Source organism: Blennius ocellaris, assembly GCF_963422515.1.
Source record: "Blennius ocellaris genome assembly, chromosome: 22".
In the NCBI taxonomy this organism is placed as follows: domain Eukaryota; kingdom Metazoa; phylum Chordata; class Actinopteri; order Blenniiformes; family Blenniidae; genus Blennius; species Blennius ocellaris.
The window spans coordinates 2572694-2591867 of NC_137671.1; the positions used below are offsets into that span (position 1 = coordinate 2572694).

A 19174-nucleotide genomic window follows, 5' to 3' on the forward strand; every position below is an offset into this window, starting at 1 on the left:
TAAAGACATTTCCAAATCAATAGAACGAGGCGAGACAGAGCAGTGATTTTGGAGGTTTATTTGATGCCTCAGAATAAGTAAAGCAGTTTCAGCATCATAAAGTGCATTGTAGATAATTCAGTGACTGAGACTCACTGACAGAACTACTTCTTTTCAATCTCAAACTATTAAACACATATTAAGGCATCTCATCCCACTTAAATTAGCCGCAGTGCCACATAAAAACAGAATTAAAACTTTTTCCCCTCGAGTCAGAACAGCCAATTTCAAATAAAATCCTAAACAGCTTCCATATCCAAAGAGATTACAGTGACTGAAATAAACAACCATTTAAAACCCATAAAAGTACAACCTGAGCTGGCGTTAGTATTATTCATGGAGCTCCATCAGCGTTACTTCTTCTTTAACGCCCCGACCAGCAGCTCCTACAGTATTCTTCATGGGAGGTGCAGTGACAGTAAGGCCTCATCACAGTAGTCAGGATTACCTTGTAAACAGGAATACTTCTAAAAGCAAAACACTTTTCTAAAGTCCAGAGATAAACTTGATGGTTAGATTTACTAAACTCACACTTACAGCTACAGAAATCGGCCCCTTCTCACAGCTTTTGTTGTCAAAATAGTGTTGAAGGGCAGAAAATATTTAACATCAGTGATTGATCTCTATTCAACATCGAATCAGTTCCAAATCACCACTAAAACGGATAAAAGAAAAACTTTCCAATCACCAAAAGCCTCCAGACTCATTAAAACGAAAGTATGATTCCCAACGTGTGCAAAATGTTAAATTGTGTGTGTGTGTGTGTGTGTCAGAAGCAGCTGGACATGTGCTGCAGGAACACCACCGGGTGGTTCTTCTGGAAGTCTTTGAGCAGCTTCCTCCTCTGCTTGGCGCCGAGCGTCTGGCTGGACCAGATGTGCTGCAGCAGCTGCTTGAGGCTCTGCAGGGTGGCGGCCTCCCGCTGGTCCTCGTACTCCTGAGGGGACACCTGCTGGCAGAAGGTGAACGCTGCAACGCAGACACAAGACCCACAGCTTCAATCAACAGGCACAAGACCCACAGCTTCGATTCTCAAAGTAAAAAAAAAAAAAGAAAAAGAAAAGTGCTGCTTTTCTTTGGTCTACATATCTTTGTGTTCATGCTGCAGTTATTTGTGTTCGGCATTTTATATAAAGTTAGAGATTTGTTTGACTGTAGCCTGTTGAATCTGCTTTATTCCTCAATGATTCTCCCATATTTCAGTTATTGTGCTGAAGTCTGGGGTAATACTTCTACCAGCACCACTAAGCCCTTAGTCCTGTTGCAAAAAAAGAGCAATTAGAATCATCAGTAAGAAAAGGTTATAGAGAACACACCAATCCTTTATTTATTGAAAATAAACTTCTTAAAGTTAAGGACCTTGTCGACTTAAAAATTTGGATTATTATGTGGAAAGCAAAACAAAAAAAATTGCCAAGCGATGTTGAAAATAATTTTGTTGCACGAACCGTTTTGCCAGAGGAGAAAACATCATTTTCAGAACAATGCTTGCACGGAACGTCGTTGAAACAGAAATGTCCATCTGTTTCTGGAGTAAAACTGTGGAATTCTTTAAGTGTGGAATTTAAATGTTTACAAATTTAAGAAAATGTACAAACAGAAAATTTTGAGAGACTATGAAAAGAATTGAAAAAAAAAATTGACTGTAAACTGTTGAACTGTAAGAAAAAGGCTATTTTTTGTTATGTTGTGTGACCTGATGAGGAGTCGGGGGAACGATGGGGAATCGAAGTGATTTGATTTTGTTGAAAAGTGCTAATAGGAACAGAAAACACAAGATTAATCTTCTCTCTGTTCCCTTTTGTTCATGTATGGATGACAAATTATATATATATATATATTGTGAAATGGGATGAAATAACATGAACAAATAAATAAATAAATAAATTTTAGAGCATTTATTGGGTTTTAAGGGGATTTAACGTCAATATATGGGTACAAATCTTGAGTGTCTCAGTATTTCCGAGTGTACTGTGGGAATTGTTGTTGCACGACGACGTACTGGCGATGGAGTCTGGATCTTTGCCCTGCTGCAGGGTCCTGAGAGTCCGGCTTACGGCTTCGATCAGGGTGGTGGGAGTCTGGAAGGAGGAGGAGGAGGAGGAGGAGGGACAGTACAGTCAGTACAGACTCAACGGCAGGTGGATGGGTGAGGAAGGCGAGGGGGTGACCTTGAAGAGCTCGGGGTGATTGTCCAGGAGGAACAGCACCAGCGCGTCGCCCTGATCCCGGCTCAGTTCCTGGCTCTGCAGCAGCGCCCTCTGGAAGGCGCGGCACACCACGGTCCGGTTCTCAGTCTGAAAACACAGGAGGCGTCAGCGCCGCGTCGGCAAAAAAAAAAAAAAAGCAGAGGAGATCCAATAGCGGAAGTGTTGCGTGTTCCTCGCGGCGTCCTGGAGCCGGTACCTGTTTGTGCAGGCGGCAGGCGTGGCTTTGGGCGGCCTGCCACATGAAGGCCAGCAGCCGGCGCAGCTCGTCGCGCACGCCGGACTCCAGCAGCCGCAGGCACAGCTGAGACGCCCGGGTGGCCTCCTGCACTTTACCCTGGTCTGGACCGGCGCCACGGGAAACACAGACGTCCGAACAGCGGATCAGTGTGACGCTCAGGTACTCAAAGACCTGGAGAATACTCAAGCACTCGTCTCTGAAAACACTTCAAGTCCAAGAGATGATCTTCCTGCTGTTCTCAAGCTCTTTCTAATGATACTCAACTGATCAACCACTTAACTGCATTCAAATCCTTCAGTGTAGTGGAGTGATGTAGATGTAGTGGAGTGATGTGGGTGTAGTGTAGCGTAGTGATGTGGGTGTAGTGTAGCGTAGTGATGCAGGTGTAGCGTAGTGATGTGGGTGTAGTGTAGTGATGGAGGTGTAGTGTAGCGTGGTGATGCGGGTGTAGTGTAGTGATGTGGGTGTAGTGATGTAGTTGTAGTGTAGTGATGTGGGTGTAGTGTAGCGTAGTGATGCGGGTGTAGCGTAGTGATGTGGGTGTAGTGATGTGGGTGTAATGTAGTGATGGAGGTGTAGTGTAGTGATGTGGGTGTAGTGGTGTGGGTGTAATGTAGTGATGGAGGTGTAGCGTAGTGATGCGGGTGTAGTGGAGTGATGTGGGTGTAGTGATGTGGGTGTAGTGTAGTGATGTAAGTGTAGTGTAGTGATGTGGGTGTAGTGATGTGGGTGTAGTGATGTGGGTGTAGTGTAGTGATGTAAGTGTAGTGTAGTGATGTGGGTGTAGTGATGTGGGTGTCGTGTTGTGATGTGGGTGTAGTGTAGTGATGTGGGTGTAGTGTAGTGATGTGGGTGTAGTGTAGTGATGTGGGTGTAGTGATGTGGGTGTAGTGATGTGGGTGTCGTGTTGTGATGTGGGTGTAGTGTAGTGATGTGGGTGTAGTGTAGTGATGTGGGTGTAGTGATGTGGGTGTAGTGATGTGGGTGTCGTGTTGTGATGTGGGTGTAGTGTAGTGATGTGGGTGTAGTGTAGTGATGTGGGTGTAGTGATGTGGGTGTAGTGATGTGGGTGTAGTGATGTGGGTGTCGTGTTGTGGGTGTCGTGTTGTGATGTGGGTGTAGTGTAGTGATGTGGGTGTAGTGTAGTGATGTGGGTGTAATGTAGTGATGTGGGTGTAGTGTAGTGATGTGGGTGTAGTGTAGTGATGTGGGTGTAGTGTAGTGATGTGGGTGTAGTGTAGTGATGTGGGTGTAGTGTAGTGATGTGGGTGTAGTGTAGTGATGTGGGTGTAATGTAGTGATGTGGGTGTAGTGTAGTGATGTGGGTGTAGTGTAGTGATGTGGTTGTAGTGTAGTGATGTGGGTGTAGTGTAGTGATGTGGGTGTAGTGTAGTGATGTGGGTGTAATGTAGTGATGTGGGTGTAGTGTAGTGATGTGGGTGTAATGTAGTGATGTGGGTGTAGTGTAGTGATGTGGGTGTAGTGTAGTGATGTGGGTGTAATGTAGTGATGTGGGTGTAGTGTAGTGATGTGGGTGTAGTGTAGTGATGTGGGTGTAGTGTAGTGATGTGGGTGTAGTGTAGTGATGTGGGTGTAGTGTAGCGTAGTGATGCAGGTGTCGTGGAGTGATGCGGGTGTCGTGGAGCGATGGAGGTGTAGTGCAGTGATGTGGTGTAGTGGGTGCAGCACAGACCCAGGAGGTGGAGGATGGCCAGGTGGATGTCCAGGTAGCGTCCTGCCAGCAGAGGAAGCGTCTCCGGGCTGCTGTAGTACTTGGCGATGGTGTCAAACAGAAGTCTCTTCCGACTGTCCTCCTGCTCACAGGACGACGAGGTGCCGCCGCCGCCGTCGCTTTGGCTGAGCTGCTCGCCGGCAACCACGACCAGCTGATCTGGGAACAGCTCCAAACAGTCCGCAGCAGCCGACAGCCAGTCGTCCAGCCTGGAGGTCAGAGGTCATTATGTCCTGTGTTGGGTGGAGACGACTACACACGGGTGACGTCCTCAGTCTGCTGGCTTCCTGCTTCACACCTGTCCTGCCACCATTGGAATGAGTGTATGTACACCAACACACACACACACACACACACACACACACACACACACACACACACACACACACACACACACACACACACACACACACACACACACACACACACACACACACACACACACACACACACACACACACTACACTGCAGTCCTGGACCAGCTGACGTCTCACTGTTGGACCTCGTTGTAGAGTCATGAGAAGTTTCAACAAGACACCGAGTCTCCACCTCCACCTCCACCTCCACCTCCACCTCCACCCCAGTGGCAGGAATAGATTCAGCAGTACTGTGAGTATTCAGCAGTAGGCGAGGTAGAGGTGAGACAGAGTGAGGTAGAGTGAGACAGTGAGATAGCGTACGGTAGAGGTGAGATAGAGGTGAGATAGTGAGGTGGAGTGAGACAGTGAGGTGGAGTGAGACAGTGAGATAGAGTGAGGTGGAGTGAGACAGTGAGATAGAGTGAGGTGGAGTGAGACAGTGAGATAGAGTGAGGTGGAGTGAGACAGTGAGATAGAGTGAGGTGGAGTGAGACAGTGAGATAGAGTGAGGTAGAGGTGAAGTAGAGGTGAGGTGAGGTAGAGTGAGACAGTGAGATAGAGTGAGGTAGAGTGAGATAGAGTGAGGTAGAGGTGAGGTAGAGGTGAGATAGAGTGAGGTAGAGGTGAGATAGAGTGAGGTAGAGTGAGGTAGAGGTGAGGTAGAGTGAGGTAGAGTGAGGTAGAGTGAGACAGTGAGATAGTGAGATAGAGTGAGGTAGAGGTGAGATAGAGTGAGACAGTGAGATAGTGAGATAGAGTGAGACAGTGAGATAGTGAGATAGAGTGAGGTAGAGGTGAGGTAGAGTGAGGTAGAGGTGAGGTAGAGGTGAGGTAGAGTGAGACAGTGAGATAGAGTGAGGTAGAGAGAGACAGTGAGATAGAGTGAGGTAGAGGTGAGGTAGAGTGAGGTAGAGTGAGGTAGAGTGAGGTAGAGTGAGGTAGAGGTGAGGTAGAGTGAGGTAGAGGTGAGATAGAGTGAGACAGTGAGATAGAGTGAGGTGAGATAGAGTGAGGCAGCACTCACTGGGACCGCTGCAGGGCGTCAGGAAGCTCTCGCTCCAGGCAGGTGTTGGAGATGACCAGGCCCTGCTGGTGGAGGGCGGTACTGCAGGCTGCAGGCTGGACTCTGTCAGGAGACGCCAGAATGCCGTCCAGCATGGGAATGTCCAGCATCTGCAGCAGCTGCAGCAGAGTCTGCTGCTTCCACACCTCCTCCACCACTGGGGGAGCAGAAGGAGGCGCTCAGGGCCGGAGGACACGGCTGGACGACACCCAGAGGACGGCGGCGACTCACCGGCTCTGGACAGGAAGCCACGAGGGGCCGGACGCTGCAGGTCCATGGTCCTCAGCAGCTGGTCCACCTGGTCCGATGGTCCCACGGCCAGGGGGTTGGAGATGGTCCTCACTTCCTGCTGCCTGCCACAGCAACACAACGTCAACACGGACCAGAACCTCGAATATTAATGCTGATTTGGGATTTTGGCTCCAGATCAGGGCTGCTCAGTACGTCGATCGCGGTCTACCAGTCGATCGCAAAGGTAGTAATAGTAGATCGCATGACATTAGAAAAAAAAAAATAGACGCTGGTGTAATGAAACTGATTTACCTTTCCGAGTTACGAGTACAATCGAACGCAGCGTTGAGATGGACTTATCTATTGAAGTATATCTATCTCTTGTTGCATTTGATTTATTTCTTGTTTTCAAAAGATTGAGTGCAGTACAACAGTTTATTTTTACCGCTACATTACAAGGTAATACTACATATTTAACTGGAGTCTTTTTTTTTTTTTTTAAACACGTTCAATAGATGCTGTTCCAAATTCAAAGACATAATCGTGATTTCAATATTGCCCAAAAATTGTCTCATTGACGAGATTGTTCTGTTGATTATCAAAATTAAGTTGTTGTTTGCTTTGTTGTTGTTCCTTCCTGTTTTTGTTTGTTTTTTGTTGTTGTTTTATTGTCCTTTTGTCATAATTGTTGTGATTATTTGGGTTTTTGCTCTGTTGTTGCTCAGGCTGGTTTAATCTCATGGCAGTGGGAAAATATTCAGATCACTGTGATTATTGTATTATATATATATATATTAAAAAAAAATTTATGTAGCACTAACAAGGGTATTGTATGTTTCTCCCCACCAAGTCTCTCTCTGTCTCTCCTCTCCTCTCCTCCATCCTTTCACCCCAACCGGTCCTCAGAATTCCTCCACCTCTGACTCTGGTTTCTACAAAGTTTCTCCCTGTTGGGGGAGTTTTTCCTTTCCACAGTCGCAAACACACCTGCTTGCTCATGTGGGTATCTATTTTCTCTATAAAAGCACATTGGAATGACTGTAATGTATTTAAAAATGTCCTTCTTTCAATAAAAAAATAAATAATAATAAGAATATTGGCCAAAAATAATGGTGATTATGATTTTTTCGCCCACAATGGAGCAGCCCCAGCCATCACATAGGACACATGAGAGACAAGACGTGGAGTGGAACCGACCTCGAGCCGCTCCTCGTCTTGGAGGCCGGCCCCGGCGAGACGTTCTCCGGCTCCTCCGGCGACGGGCGGGGGTCCAGGAAGCGGTACAGGCTGCAGCCGCTGTCCTGGAAGGCGGCGTCCTTGTTCCGGGGGAACATCCGGGAGCCCACCGGCTCGAACACCTTGGCCTCCATCAGCGCCTGGCAGAGCCGCGCCGCTTTGAGGCGCGACACCTCGCTGGAGCAGAACACCACGTTCTGCATCAGGTAGCTGAGCACGGCGTCCACGGCGTCGCAGCCCGCGAAGCAGCCGGCGTGCAGGCGGAGGCGCCGCCTGCAGCGCCGCACCTCCACCTGGGTCCGCAGCGCCCGGATGATGTTGTGCCACAGTTGGGTGGCGCCGAAGGGCCCCGAGAAGTCTGGGGGGGGGGGGGGGGATCCAAAACTAGATTAAACCTCTTTTTGTCTGGAAACGGTCTTATAAGGCTAAATGAGCTCATCTCTAGGTTAGTGGACGCCGTCTTAGTAGTCAGGTGCATTAAATTATATACGTGTTAAAACGTTGCACTTTCAGATGCATTAATAGTTGGACATTGGACACATTTTCAGCATTTGTGCTCAGTTTACACCAACATAACCCTGGGATTGGATGAACTGTGGCGATATATTGTGAGCAACAAGCGATTATTGGTCCTGATGGGGAAACAAGTGGAATGGAAAGAAACCATAAATTACACATTTATGAAACGTGGACACATAAATACAAATCATCTCTGTTCCCATCACGGTTAAATCGGGTTTGGGGTTAAAAATGAATCCTACAGTAGATAATCTAATCTTATCTAATCACAATCTGTCCAAAATTTGAGATTTTCAAGAAAAAGTCTATGGCACAGATTTTATCTGAGATTTGTGCACTTTATGTCGAAATAGATTGTTTGGATATATATATTTTTTTTTTTTTTTTTATCCAATCGTTAAAAACGCCTTGAAACACCAATAAGAGAGAGATTTTGGACTTTAAAGAGTTTTTATGAACATTTCTCAGTGATAACGATCCGTCAGGGCCAACCGTCACCGGAGCTTCACACCTAATGTGAAATGCTTTAATCCCGGTCTGAGCGTCTGTTTCTCCACTAAACAGTTTGGAATCACTGTTAAAGTTGTATTAAAGTCACGACGAGGTCTTACCGTGTTGTAAACTTTCACGAAAACTTCGAGTTTGACTGTTTAGTCGCCTGAATCGAGGAGTCAAATCCAGCGCCATCTTCAAACCTGCCTCTGACGTCATCACGTCCCCCTGTGTAGAACTGACGCACTGAGACGCTGCTGCCCCCATCAGACGGAGACAGGAACTGCAGCGCACAGTTCACCCGTCCGTCAGGGATTTGAACCCGGGACCTTTTGCACCCTAATCGAGAATCATATCATAATAAAAATATAATATATAATATAATACATAATCTACCGGAAGAACATTTCTCCTCGGCTCATGATTATTATTATTAGTAGTAGTAGTTGCAGTAATATTAGAATAAGAAGTACTTTATTAATCCTTGTTGTAAATTCTTTTTACATTGCTACATAGAATGAAAGTATAATTAAATAGAGTTAAGAGACTGAGTGAGATTATGTCGATTTTACAATTAGAGTTTTATTTATGTAGATTTTGAAATGACAAATGTTTGTGTTCTGTTGTACGTGAGCGGCTGAAAACTTTAATTCCCCTCGGGGATGAATATCGTGTCGCTCGATCTGTCTATCTATTGCCACAGGAATAGAAACGTCCCTCAGAGAGAGAGAGAGAGAGAGACAGAGAGAGAGAGACACTTTGAGACGCTCTGTCCTCTGTCCAATGTGCGTGACGTCACATCCGTAAACAAACCCGACTGGACTGAACAATTCCGATAAATGTTGAAAAGGGCCAGTCTTTCTGCTCAGTCCGCTGATCATATCCTGCTGGCGGCTGACGGTTTCCGTGGAACGTGGATTTTAAATGTCCTTTTGGAGCTTTTTGACGGCTGGAAGTCGTTTCCGAGCTGTTGTTTGCATGTTTGTCGTTGCCTCGCAGTGGTTTGTTCCGTCGTTGCTCCGAGAGAAGAAGGACGTTAAAGACCAACAGACTGAGGACCAGAGTGTCCCCCCCCTCTCAGGACTGAGACCTTCTGTCTCCTCTCTGGATCCTGCTCCAGGGGAAAACTCCTCTTTATTCTCACTCTGGACTCGATTCTGGCTTCACCCAAACTTTGACTCTGTCGAGGAGGAGATTCAGGCTTCGACGGTTCTCAGGTTTGTCAGTGCGAATTTCAAGCCAAAATTTCAAGTAAACCCAATCCGTCTACGATTCTCCGGTACGTGTCGTGTCCCAGGATTTACTGGAGTTTTAAAAGCCATTTTAACTGAGCTGTCAGGGTCGACTTTGTCGGATTTCCCTGCTTGGCTTGTCTTTAATCGGGTTGTTTAGTGCAATTTGCGTGTTTGGTTCAGTGTTAGTGCAACAGCTCCATGTTATTGTCTCTGCTGAGCGCACGAGCTCTTGTTTTGGTCTGCAGCTCGGATCACGTGTATCTTCTCTTGGAACGGGTTGGGCGAGAGACGAAGCCTTGCAGCGGCGAGCTCAGCCAATCAGGAGACGGGTAGCGGCGACAGACAGGCAGCCCAGCCAATCAGGAGAGACTGCTGGCAGAAGCCCCGCCCCCTGTCAGCTGCTTTGCTTAGGTTGCGCTGCAGTCAGATGGAGAGCTCTTTGTTTATGAGCACGGGGAAAGTAACTAAGTACTGCCTCGACTGTTGATATCGTGAGCGTCTTGGTAACTGAAGTGTTTATTTTACCCTTTGAGTGAAATGTACAGTGAAGCAATGTGAGAGCAGTTGCTTCCTCCACCTCTGAATAACATAACAGGACTGGAAGTAACACTAAATACTCACATTACTGTAACTATTTATAAGTTCTTCTCTTGTGTATAACTGACACCATGTAACCTAGTATTTTGCTTCCCTTAAATCTATGCCACCGAGTCCCTGAACGGAATCTTAAAGTTCCCAAATTACAAATTAATACTTGCAGGTCAATCATCAGTGTTTCGGTGATCAGGAGAAGCTTCCTGGTTCGACCAATAGAAGCGTAATGTTTAGTGTCAGTTCCTGAAGAGTCTTGCTCACGATGACGACAGAACATCTACTCTGCATTCAGGTTCCTGGGTTCTGATCGTCCTCTGTTGCTCTGGATTATCTCTTAAAAACTGTCCTGCTGCGCTTCTGTGACCTCACTGTGCAGTGTAGCAGATGATGTAATGAAAGAGCTTCAGATGCGCGCACACACACACACACACACACACACACACACACACACACACACACACACACACACACACACACACACACACACACACACCCCTTGAGCTATCTTTAGCTTGCAGAGGGTGTCTTCATTTATGGCAGCAGATAGCCGAGCCAGAGTGGGTCGCCTTAACACCAGGGTCACCCTGCCACCGGGGGCCACCCTGCCACCGGGGGTCACCCTGCCACCGGGGGCCACCCTGCCACCGGGGGTCACCCTGCCACCGGGGGCCACCCTGCCACCAGGGGTCACTGTTCCACTAGGGGTCACTCTACCACCAGGTGTCTTCATTTATGGCAGCAGATAGCCGAGCCAGAGTGGGTCGCCTTAACGCCAGGGGTCACCCTGCCACCAGGGGTCACCGTACCACCGGGGACACTGTTCCACCAGGGGTCACTGTTCCACCAGGGATCACTCTACCACCAGGGGTCACTCTACCATCAGGGGTCACCCTACCACCGGGGGTCACCCTGCCACCGGGAGTCACTCTACCACCAGGGTCACTGTGCCACCAGGGGTCACCCTACCACCAGGGGTCACTCTACCACCAGGGGTCACCCTACCACCGGGGTCACTCTACCACCAGGGGTCACTCTACCGCCAGGGGTCACCGTGCCACCAGGGGTCACCCTACTACCAGGGGTCACCCTGCCAGTGCTGCGCCTGCTCTTGTTTGGACCTTCACGCTGAGCAGGGTTGATGATTTAGCGTCTGGTATAATCAGGAGGTCTTGTTTTGCTTTGTTCCGACTTTGTGCAGCTGAACGTTGTGAACCGTTCAGTTCTGTCTCCGTCAGCGGCTCCGTTCTCCGTGTGAAGGTCGGTGAGGTGCAGAGGTGTGGCAGGATCTGTTGTTCAGGAGACAAAAGGTCTCAGGGTCTCGTTTCTCCCCGGCAGTATGACTGAAACTGGATCCACTCGGGAGAGTTTAGAATAATATAGCGATTAAAACAAAGTATTATATAAGACCACATGTTTTCAAGCTAAATTGAACATTAATATTTACGTAGCAGCTGAAAGCTTTTTATCTGAAGCTAAAAAAAGTTTGTATATATATTCATATATATATATATATATATATATATATTGCAACTTAAGGGAATACTGAAGTGTTAGTTAAAACGAATATTTTGCACTTAATGATATCATTTTACAGAATGTCTAATAATCAGTAATCATTCTTTTTCTACAATAACATGATAACAGCAATGTTTAATTCAGAATCCCCTTAAATATTCAGTAAGTATATATATATATATATAGACTGATTTGCTGGATGAGAGAGAATAATTAATTAATTTCCAAACCTGTATAAATTAAATTGTTGTATGTTTTGGGGTTTTATTTTGTTTCCGTTCATTTGCGCCACCCCATGTATTTATGTGTTCAACGGATGGCAGCGCTACAAATTTTGTATTTCATTTTATTTCGTTGTTCGGGTTTGGTGTTCAAAATGTACTTTTAAAATGTTGTGAGAGTGTCGGTTTTAACGGCTGAGGAACCAGAGTGGAGAAAGGCCAATGAGGGGGATTGACGCCAAATCCGTTACACTGATGAAGAGAAGCTTAAAGTTTTCAAAAGTTTCCATCGCTAGCCAGAGAAGCATTTTTAAATTCATTACGTTTCACTTTTTAAAACGGTAAAGTTTTGATTCAAACTCCTTCAGACCTGAATTGATGGTTGTCGGTTACCGCGGCAACAGTGTCTGTGTTGACTGTGTTTCCCTCCTGCTGCGCAGCTTCAGCCGGGCGATGCCTCTGAACGACGAGCAGCCGTCCAGCGCAGACGACCACGGGAGCGACGTGGAGTCGTGCTCCGCCGGCGAGAGCTCCGGCAGCAACCCCTCGCCCTCCTGTAGGTTTGACGTGTCGGTGTGTAAACTTTCCTCTCCGCTAGGGTCGGTGTGTGGCTAATGTCCCGTTTTAGCTCCTCCCACAGCGAGCCCGCCGAAAGTGGTGGACTGCACCAGTGAGCTGTTCGGCCTCCGACTCACGCACCAGATCCTCATGGACCGCCATTACCACATGCGACAGGATCCCCTCCCCGAGGGCAGGTGAGGGCATCACGCTATCGCGCAATGACCCGGCGAGCCGACTTGCGGCGCCGCCCACGAAATACCGCGGCCCGCAGCCGGCGCCGCTCAGGGACGTCACATCACAACAAGACTGACGGATTCAATCCGGAAATAGTGTGACCTTTCAATGACATTTGAGTGGAAGTGATCAATAAGTCAATAAGTACAAAACATGATCATCTCTGGAATTTCAAATATGTAACATATCAGCAACGTAATAACTTTCTAAAAGTGTAATAAAAGCAGAACATTTTGAGTAAGTTAGAACAGAACTGGATGGTTGTTAAATTATTGACGTAGTTCGAAAATCTAAAATATACAGCCTATAATGTAACAATATATTTTACTGCAGATGTTAAGCCAAAGCACTTCCACCTGTGTCCAGTAGGTGGCAGCAGCGACGCAATCCATTTATGTACACATATTTAAAGACTCCCACCTCTTGGATCCGTTACTGCAACTTGTCTTTTTTGTATTTAAAGTCTAAATAAAGTACATTTTCATGCTAATTATGTCATTTTATCAAAGTTTCTTCTCGAGAACGAAAAGAAAAATAAAAGACGGGGATCTTCTGAACAATAAATGTCTTTTAAAACAACTATGAAATAATTTCTTCTTCCTTTTTCAGCTTATTGAAGATGATCAGCGACAACATGCACAAAGCATTCTGGGATATCCTGGAGGAGGAGCTCAACGACGACCCTCCTCAGTACGGACAGGCCATCAGTCTCCTGGAGGACATCAGAGAGGTCCGCACGCGACACGGCGCCATCTACTGTCTCGAAATGTGTGCAGGGTGATCGTGGTGTTTCCGCACCTTTGAGCAGCTGGTCGAACCCTCGTTTCCCCCAGACGTTGCTGTTCCTGTTGACGCCGCTGCGGAGCGGCGGGCCGCCGTCCTCGCTGCAGACCCGGATCCTGGAGGTTCTGGACCTGGACCTGATCCGTCAGCAGGCCCACAACGACGCCGTGGACGTCCAGGGCCTCGCCGCCTTCGTCATCGCCACCATGGGCAGGATGTGTGCCCCCGACAGGGACGAGGAGATCCGGAAGCTGCGGGAAAGCACCGCCGACTTGGTGACGCTTTTCAGGTAACCACGTGATCTGAGGAGCGCGGGGGGACCCCCCCCCCCCCCCCCCCCCCCCCCCCTCCCGGGCCCAGAGGATGAAGCAGCACTGGTGTGTTATCAGGGAGATCTTCAGAGTGCTGGACATCATGAAGGTGGACACGATCAACTACTTCATCATGGGCCTGCGGCCGTTCCTGCAGCAACACGGAGTCGCCTACCAGAGTGAACAGTTCCAGAAGGTTCTGGAAAAAAACCCGAGTGAGTTCTCGTCTCTGTTTATTCAGCGTTATTCCCACCATCCGGGCGATAAGTCTCTTTCTTTAGACCTTTAGCTCCTCAACAATTTACGTAACAAACATGGGCGTTGGACCACTAGGTGCCCCTGTGTGACCATGTTGGACCACTAGGTGTCACTGTGTGACCGTGTTGGACCACTAGGTGTCACTGTGTGACCGTGTTGGACCACTAGGTGTCCCTGTGTGACCGTGTTGGACCACTAAGTGTCCCTGTGTGACCGTGTTGGACCACTAGGTGTCACTGTGTTGGACCACTAGGTGTCACCGTGTGACCGTGTTGGACCACTAGGTGTCCCTGTGTGACCGTGTTGGACCACTAGGTGTCACTGTGTTGGACCACTAGGTGCCCCTGTGTGACCATGTTGGACCACTAGGTGTCACTGTGTGACCATGTTGGACCACTAGGTGTCACTGTGTGACCATGTTGGACCACTAGGTGTCACTGTGTCACCATGTTGGACCACTAGGTGTCACTGTGTGACCGTGTTGGACCACTAGGTGTCACTGTGTGACCGTGTTGGACCACTAGGTGTCACTGTGTCACCATGTTGGACCACTAGGTGTCACTGTGTCACCATGTTGGACCACTAGGTGTCACTGTGTGACCATGTTGGACCACTAGGTGTCACTGTGTGACCGTGTTGGACCACTAGGTGTCACTGTGTCACCATGTTGGACCACTAGGTGTCACTGTGTGACCATGTTGGACCACTAGGTGTCACTGTGTGACCGTGTTGGACCACTAGGTGTCACCGTGTGACCGTGTTGGACCACTAGGTGTCACCGTGTGACCATGTTGGACCACTAGGTGTCACTGTGTGACCATGTTGGACCACTAGGTGTCACCGTGTGACCGTGTTGGACCACTAGGTGTCACCGTGTGACCGTGTTGGACCACTAGGTGTCACTGTGTGACCATGTTGGACCACTAGGTGTCACTGTGTGACCGTGTTGGACCACTAAGTGTCCCTGTGTGACCGTGTTGGACCACTAGGTGTCACTGTGTGACCATGTTGGACCACTAAGTGTCCCTGTGTGACCGTGTTGGACCACTAGGTGTCACTGTGTGGACCACTAGGTGTCACTGTGTGACCGTGTTGGACCACTAGGTGTCACCGTGTGACCGTGTTGGACCACTAGGTGTCACCGTGTGACCATGTTGGACCACTAGGTGTCACTGTGTGACCGTGTTGGACCACTAGGTGTCACCGTGTGACCGTGTTGGACCACTAGGTGTCACCGTGTGACCGTGTTGGACCACTAGGTGTCACCGTGTGACCATGTTGGACCACTAGGTGTCACTGTGTGACCGTGTTGGACCACTAGGTGTCCCTGTGTGACCATGTTGGACCACTAGGTGTCCCTGTGTGACCGTGTTGGACCACTAGGTGTCCCTGTGTGACCATGTTGGACCACTAGGTGTCCCTGTGTGACCGTGTTGGACCACTAGGTGTCCCTGTGTGACCATGTTGGACCACTAGGTGTCACTGTGTTGGACCACTAGGTGTCCCTGTGTGACCGTGTTGGACCACTAGGTGTCCCTGTGTGACCATGTTGGACCACTAGGTGTCACTGTGTGACCGTGTTGGACCACTAGGTGTCCCTGTGTGACCATGTTGGACCACTAGGTGTCACTGTGTGACCGTGTTGGACCACTAGGTGTCACTGTGTGACCGTGTTGGACCACTAGGTGTCACCGTGTGACCATGTTGGACCACTAGGTGTCACTGTGTGACCGTGTTGGACCACTAGGTGTCACCGTGTGACCATGTTGGACCACTAGGTGTCACTGTGTGACCGTGTTGGACCACTAGGTGTCACCGTGTGACCATGTTGGACCACTAGGTGTCACTGTGTCACCATGTTGGACCACTAGATGTCACTGTGTGACCGTGTTGGACCACTAGGTGTCACTGTGTGACCACCGGAAGCTGCTACAGCGTCACAGATATACTCCAGTGTAGAATTTCCCGACGATAAGTTCTTCTGCTGTTGAGAAGCGGCTGAGACTCAGGATCCTCATCCTCCATCCAGGCGCTCTGGACCGAACCACCGCCTGGATCCGCTCGGCACTGGAGGAGCTGCTCCCCGCCGGGTGGAGGCCAGACGGGGGGAAAGATCGGGTGGCGCTGCCCGGGCCCACTCAAATCCTCAACACCGCCTACCTCCAGATCCTCACCTGGGACTACAGCCGCGGCCCGCTGCCCGAGGTGAGGCGGGTGGAGGGTTAACCCAGCTCGGCCCGCGGGGCCGGACCAGACGCTGACGGTGTTGTCCTCCGGTTGTCCTCAGACTCTGGTGTCAGACGAGCAGCGCCTGCAGGACCTGCAGCAGCAGCTGCGGCGGAGTGGAACCGTCAACCAGGTCCTGCTCATCGTCTTCAGCTCCGTCGGCCGGCCGGTCCAGGACCTGCCCTCGCTGTCAGACCGCCTGAAGAAGATGGTGGCTGTGCTGCTGGACGGGATGCACCACCGGTACGTCCTCCTCCACTCGGACCACCGGCCTCCGTCAGGCAGCAGCATTAAGACCTCCGTCAGGCAGCAGCTTTAAGACCTCCGTCAGGCAGCAGCTTTAAGACCTCCGTCAGGCAGTAGCATTAAGATCTCCGTCAGGCAGCAGCATTAAGACCTCCGTCAGGCAGCATTAAGACCTCCGTCAGGCAGTAGCATTAAGATATCCGTCAGGCAGTAGCATTAAGACCTCCGTCAGGCAGCAGCTTTAAGATCTCCGTCAGGCAGCACTAAGACCTCCGTCAGGCAGCAGCTTTAAGACCTCCGTCAGGCAGCATTAAGACTGCCGTCAGGCAGCAGCATTAACACCTCCGTCAGGTTGCATTAAGACCTCCGTCAGGCTGCAGCATTAAGACCTCCGTCAGGTTGTAGCGTTAGTCCCCAGCTCCACCAGCCCACAATGTTGACTGAAACCACGGTGACATGAAACGGCGGCGGTGGCGTGTGGGCGGGGCCTTAAGCTCTCCCGTCTCCCTGCAGGGGCTTCGACCTGGGCGAGGCGCTGAAGGGCGTCGGAGTGAAGGTCTGCTGCGAGCTCAACAAGTCGCTGAGTGGGCGGGGCTACCCCCCCCTGAGCGCCGCCCTGCAGGACGCCCTGAGAGGGCAGATCTGCAGCGTCGCGCACCATGACAACCCCGTACGCTCGCGAGTCGGTGAGAAAACTGAAGCCGTGAGGATCTGACACTGTGATCACCTTTCTTCTTCCTTCAGTCACACACACACACACACACACACACACACACACACACACACACACACACACACACACACACACACACACACACACACACACACACACCCTCTGTGTGTACCGTATGTTATGGATAGAAGTCACACTTTTTGTTTTTTAGTAGTGACTTAAGAAGTGTTTTGGATATTGAACTATGCCTGTCCATACCATCGGTGACCACTAGATGTCTCTGTATGACCACAGACAGTTTTCAGTCTGTGACCGTTGTGTGTCTGCCCCCCCCCCCCCCCACCGTCACAGAGGACCGAGTACAGCAGTACTTCAAGACGCTGCTGTCCAGCTCCGGGCCGAACGTCAAGCCGGACGAGGTGCCGGCCAGCCTGGCGGCCATCAGGCCCGAGCTCGCCGCGCTGGCCGCCAACTTCCTGTCCCTGGTGAAACACAACCGCGCCGTGTACACGCCCTTCTACATGGAGGTCATCAAGGAGCTGCTGTTCAGCCAGGCGCCGCCGGCACAGCCCGCCGGGGGACAAACACCGTCTCCATGACGACAGGGTCCCGAGTCCCGCAGCTAAAACTAAACTCCTCCCACTGTTCTGCTGGGAGACGCGAGTGAACAACGACATCGTCATTCAGCCTTCATTGAGTCAACAAAGCAAATAACTTGTCTTCTTTAACGATTGTCTTGTTCAGGGGTGCTGGAGCCCAAACCAGAGTACGACAGGCAAGGACGAGACTCAATTATACGTTAATAACATAATAAGTTAATAAGTATTGGCTTTGTTGTATTTAAATGAAGCTAAACGATGGTTAAGTTTACCTGTCGGAGTCTGAACGTCCCCGTTTTCACTTCAGCTGCTCAAACCTGGATTCCGTGTCACAAAGTCTAACGCCACCCGCCATCTTTACAAACTGAGCGTTACGAAGCAAGACAGTTTTACAGTATATCTAGAAAAGTAGCACACAGAGCAACTTATTTATCTTACACACACAGTGTAGTTTACCTGATTTTAATATTTTATGAGACGTCGATCCTCCATTAGTTTAGTTTGTGCGAGTTCCTCGTTAGTCGCTTTCTATCATTTCTCACCGTGTTTCTTCCTGTAAAGTTGTAGTTTTGTTCTGCGTCGGTCTACTTTACGGAGCCGCACGGCGTTTCGTTGATTTGAGGAAATGAAAAGGTGCTGAATGAAAAGTCCGAACGTTCTCCGGACCTTGTTTATGGCAAGAAAAGCAAAAGACTTCAGTTTTTCAGAAGTTTACTTGAAAAAAAAATTTTTAAATGGAAGTTTGTGTTGAAATGTGTAACAACGTTAATATGATAAAGCTTTGAAAGTGAACATGGAGGACCCTCCAGGATCAGGACCCTCCAGGACCAGGACCCTTCAGGACTTGACCTTCATTAAACGTTACAGCTGTTGTGAAACAAATGTGACTTTTCTCTGCATCTCTTCCACTGCTGTCATGATTCCCACTTTGTCTTCTGAGATTAACGAGTTAAAGACACATTAGCAGCAGTAGCATAATGCTGCACACACACATTAGCAGCAGTAGCATTATGCTACTAGCATATACACACACACATTAGCAGCAGTAGCATTATGCTACTAGCATATACACACATTAGCAGCAGTAGCATTATGCTACTAGTATATACACACACATTAGCAGCAGTAGCATTATGCTACTAGTATATACACACACATTAGCAGCAGTAGCATTATGCTACTAGCATATACACACACATTAGCAGCAGTAGCATTATGCTACTAGCATATACACACATTAGCAGCAGTAGCATTATGCTACTAGCATATACACACATTAGCAGCAGTAGCATTATGCTGCACACACAGTAACAGCATTAGCATTATGCTACTAGCATGCACACACACGTTAGCAACAGTAGCATTATGCTACTAGCATATACACATTAGGAGCAGTAGCATTATGCCACTAGCATACACACACATTAGCAGCAGTAGCATTATGCTGCACACACACATTAGCAGCATTAGCATTATGCTACTAGCATGCACACACAAACGTGAGGAGAAAAGCTCCAGAACGACACTCTTTCATTAACTTGATCAGAGAGGAGAAAACGTGTACAGCAATTTAGAAAACGACGAGCTGCTTGAGTAGCA

General features: G+C 48.9%; 2 protein-coding genes across 3 annotated transcripts; one reads left to right on the forward strand and one right to left on the reverse strand.

Annotated features, from left to right (window-relative positions):
- Nucleotides 1-808: 808 nt before the first annotated feature.
- Nucleotides 809-8329, reverse strand: depdc4 (DEP domain containing 4; the record flags this gene model as incomplete). Its single annotated transcript, XM_080518544.1, has 9 exons — nucleotides 8239-8329; nucleotides 7070-7466; nucleotides 5873-5994; nucleotides 5603-5798; nucleotides 4181-4428; nucleotides 2446-2588; nucleotides 2211-2336; nucleotides 2042-2120; nucleotides 809-1008 (listed from the first exon to the last, which is right to left on the reverse strand). Exons 1-9 carry the CDS (start codon nucleotides 8312-8314, stop codon nucleotides 809-811), a joined length of 1587 nt encoding a protein of 528 aa, XP_080374670.1. The 5' UTR covers nucleotides 8315-8329.
- A 626-nt stretch (nucleotides 8330-8955) lies between these two features.
- On the forward strand, nucleotides 8956-18435 carry tcp11l2 (t-complex 11, testis-specific-like 2). Of its 2 annotated transcripts, XM_080517905.1 has the most exons (10): nucleotides 8956-9336; nucleotides 12125-12240; nucleotides 12313-12439; nucleotides 13089-13209; nucleotides 13313-13551; nucleotides 13652-13788; nucleotides 15861-16036; nucleotides 16119-16300; nucleotides 16817-16989; nucleotides 17328-18435. In XM_080517905.1, exons 1-10 carry the CDS (start codon nucleotides 9044-9046, stop codon nucleotides 17573-17575), a joined length of 1812 nt encoding a protein of 603 aa, XP_080374031.1. In that variant the 5' UTR covers nucleotides 8956-9043; the 3' UTR covers nucleotides 17576-18435. The 2 variants fall into 2 exon arrangements, with proteins under 2 accessions (XP_080374031.1, XP_080374032.1); XM_080517906.1 differs by lacking the exon at nucleotides 8956-9336 and having other exon boundaries at nucleotides 11955-12240.
- The last annotated feature ends 739 nt before the right edge of the window (nucleotides 18436-19174 follow it).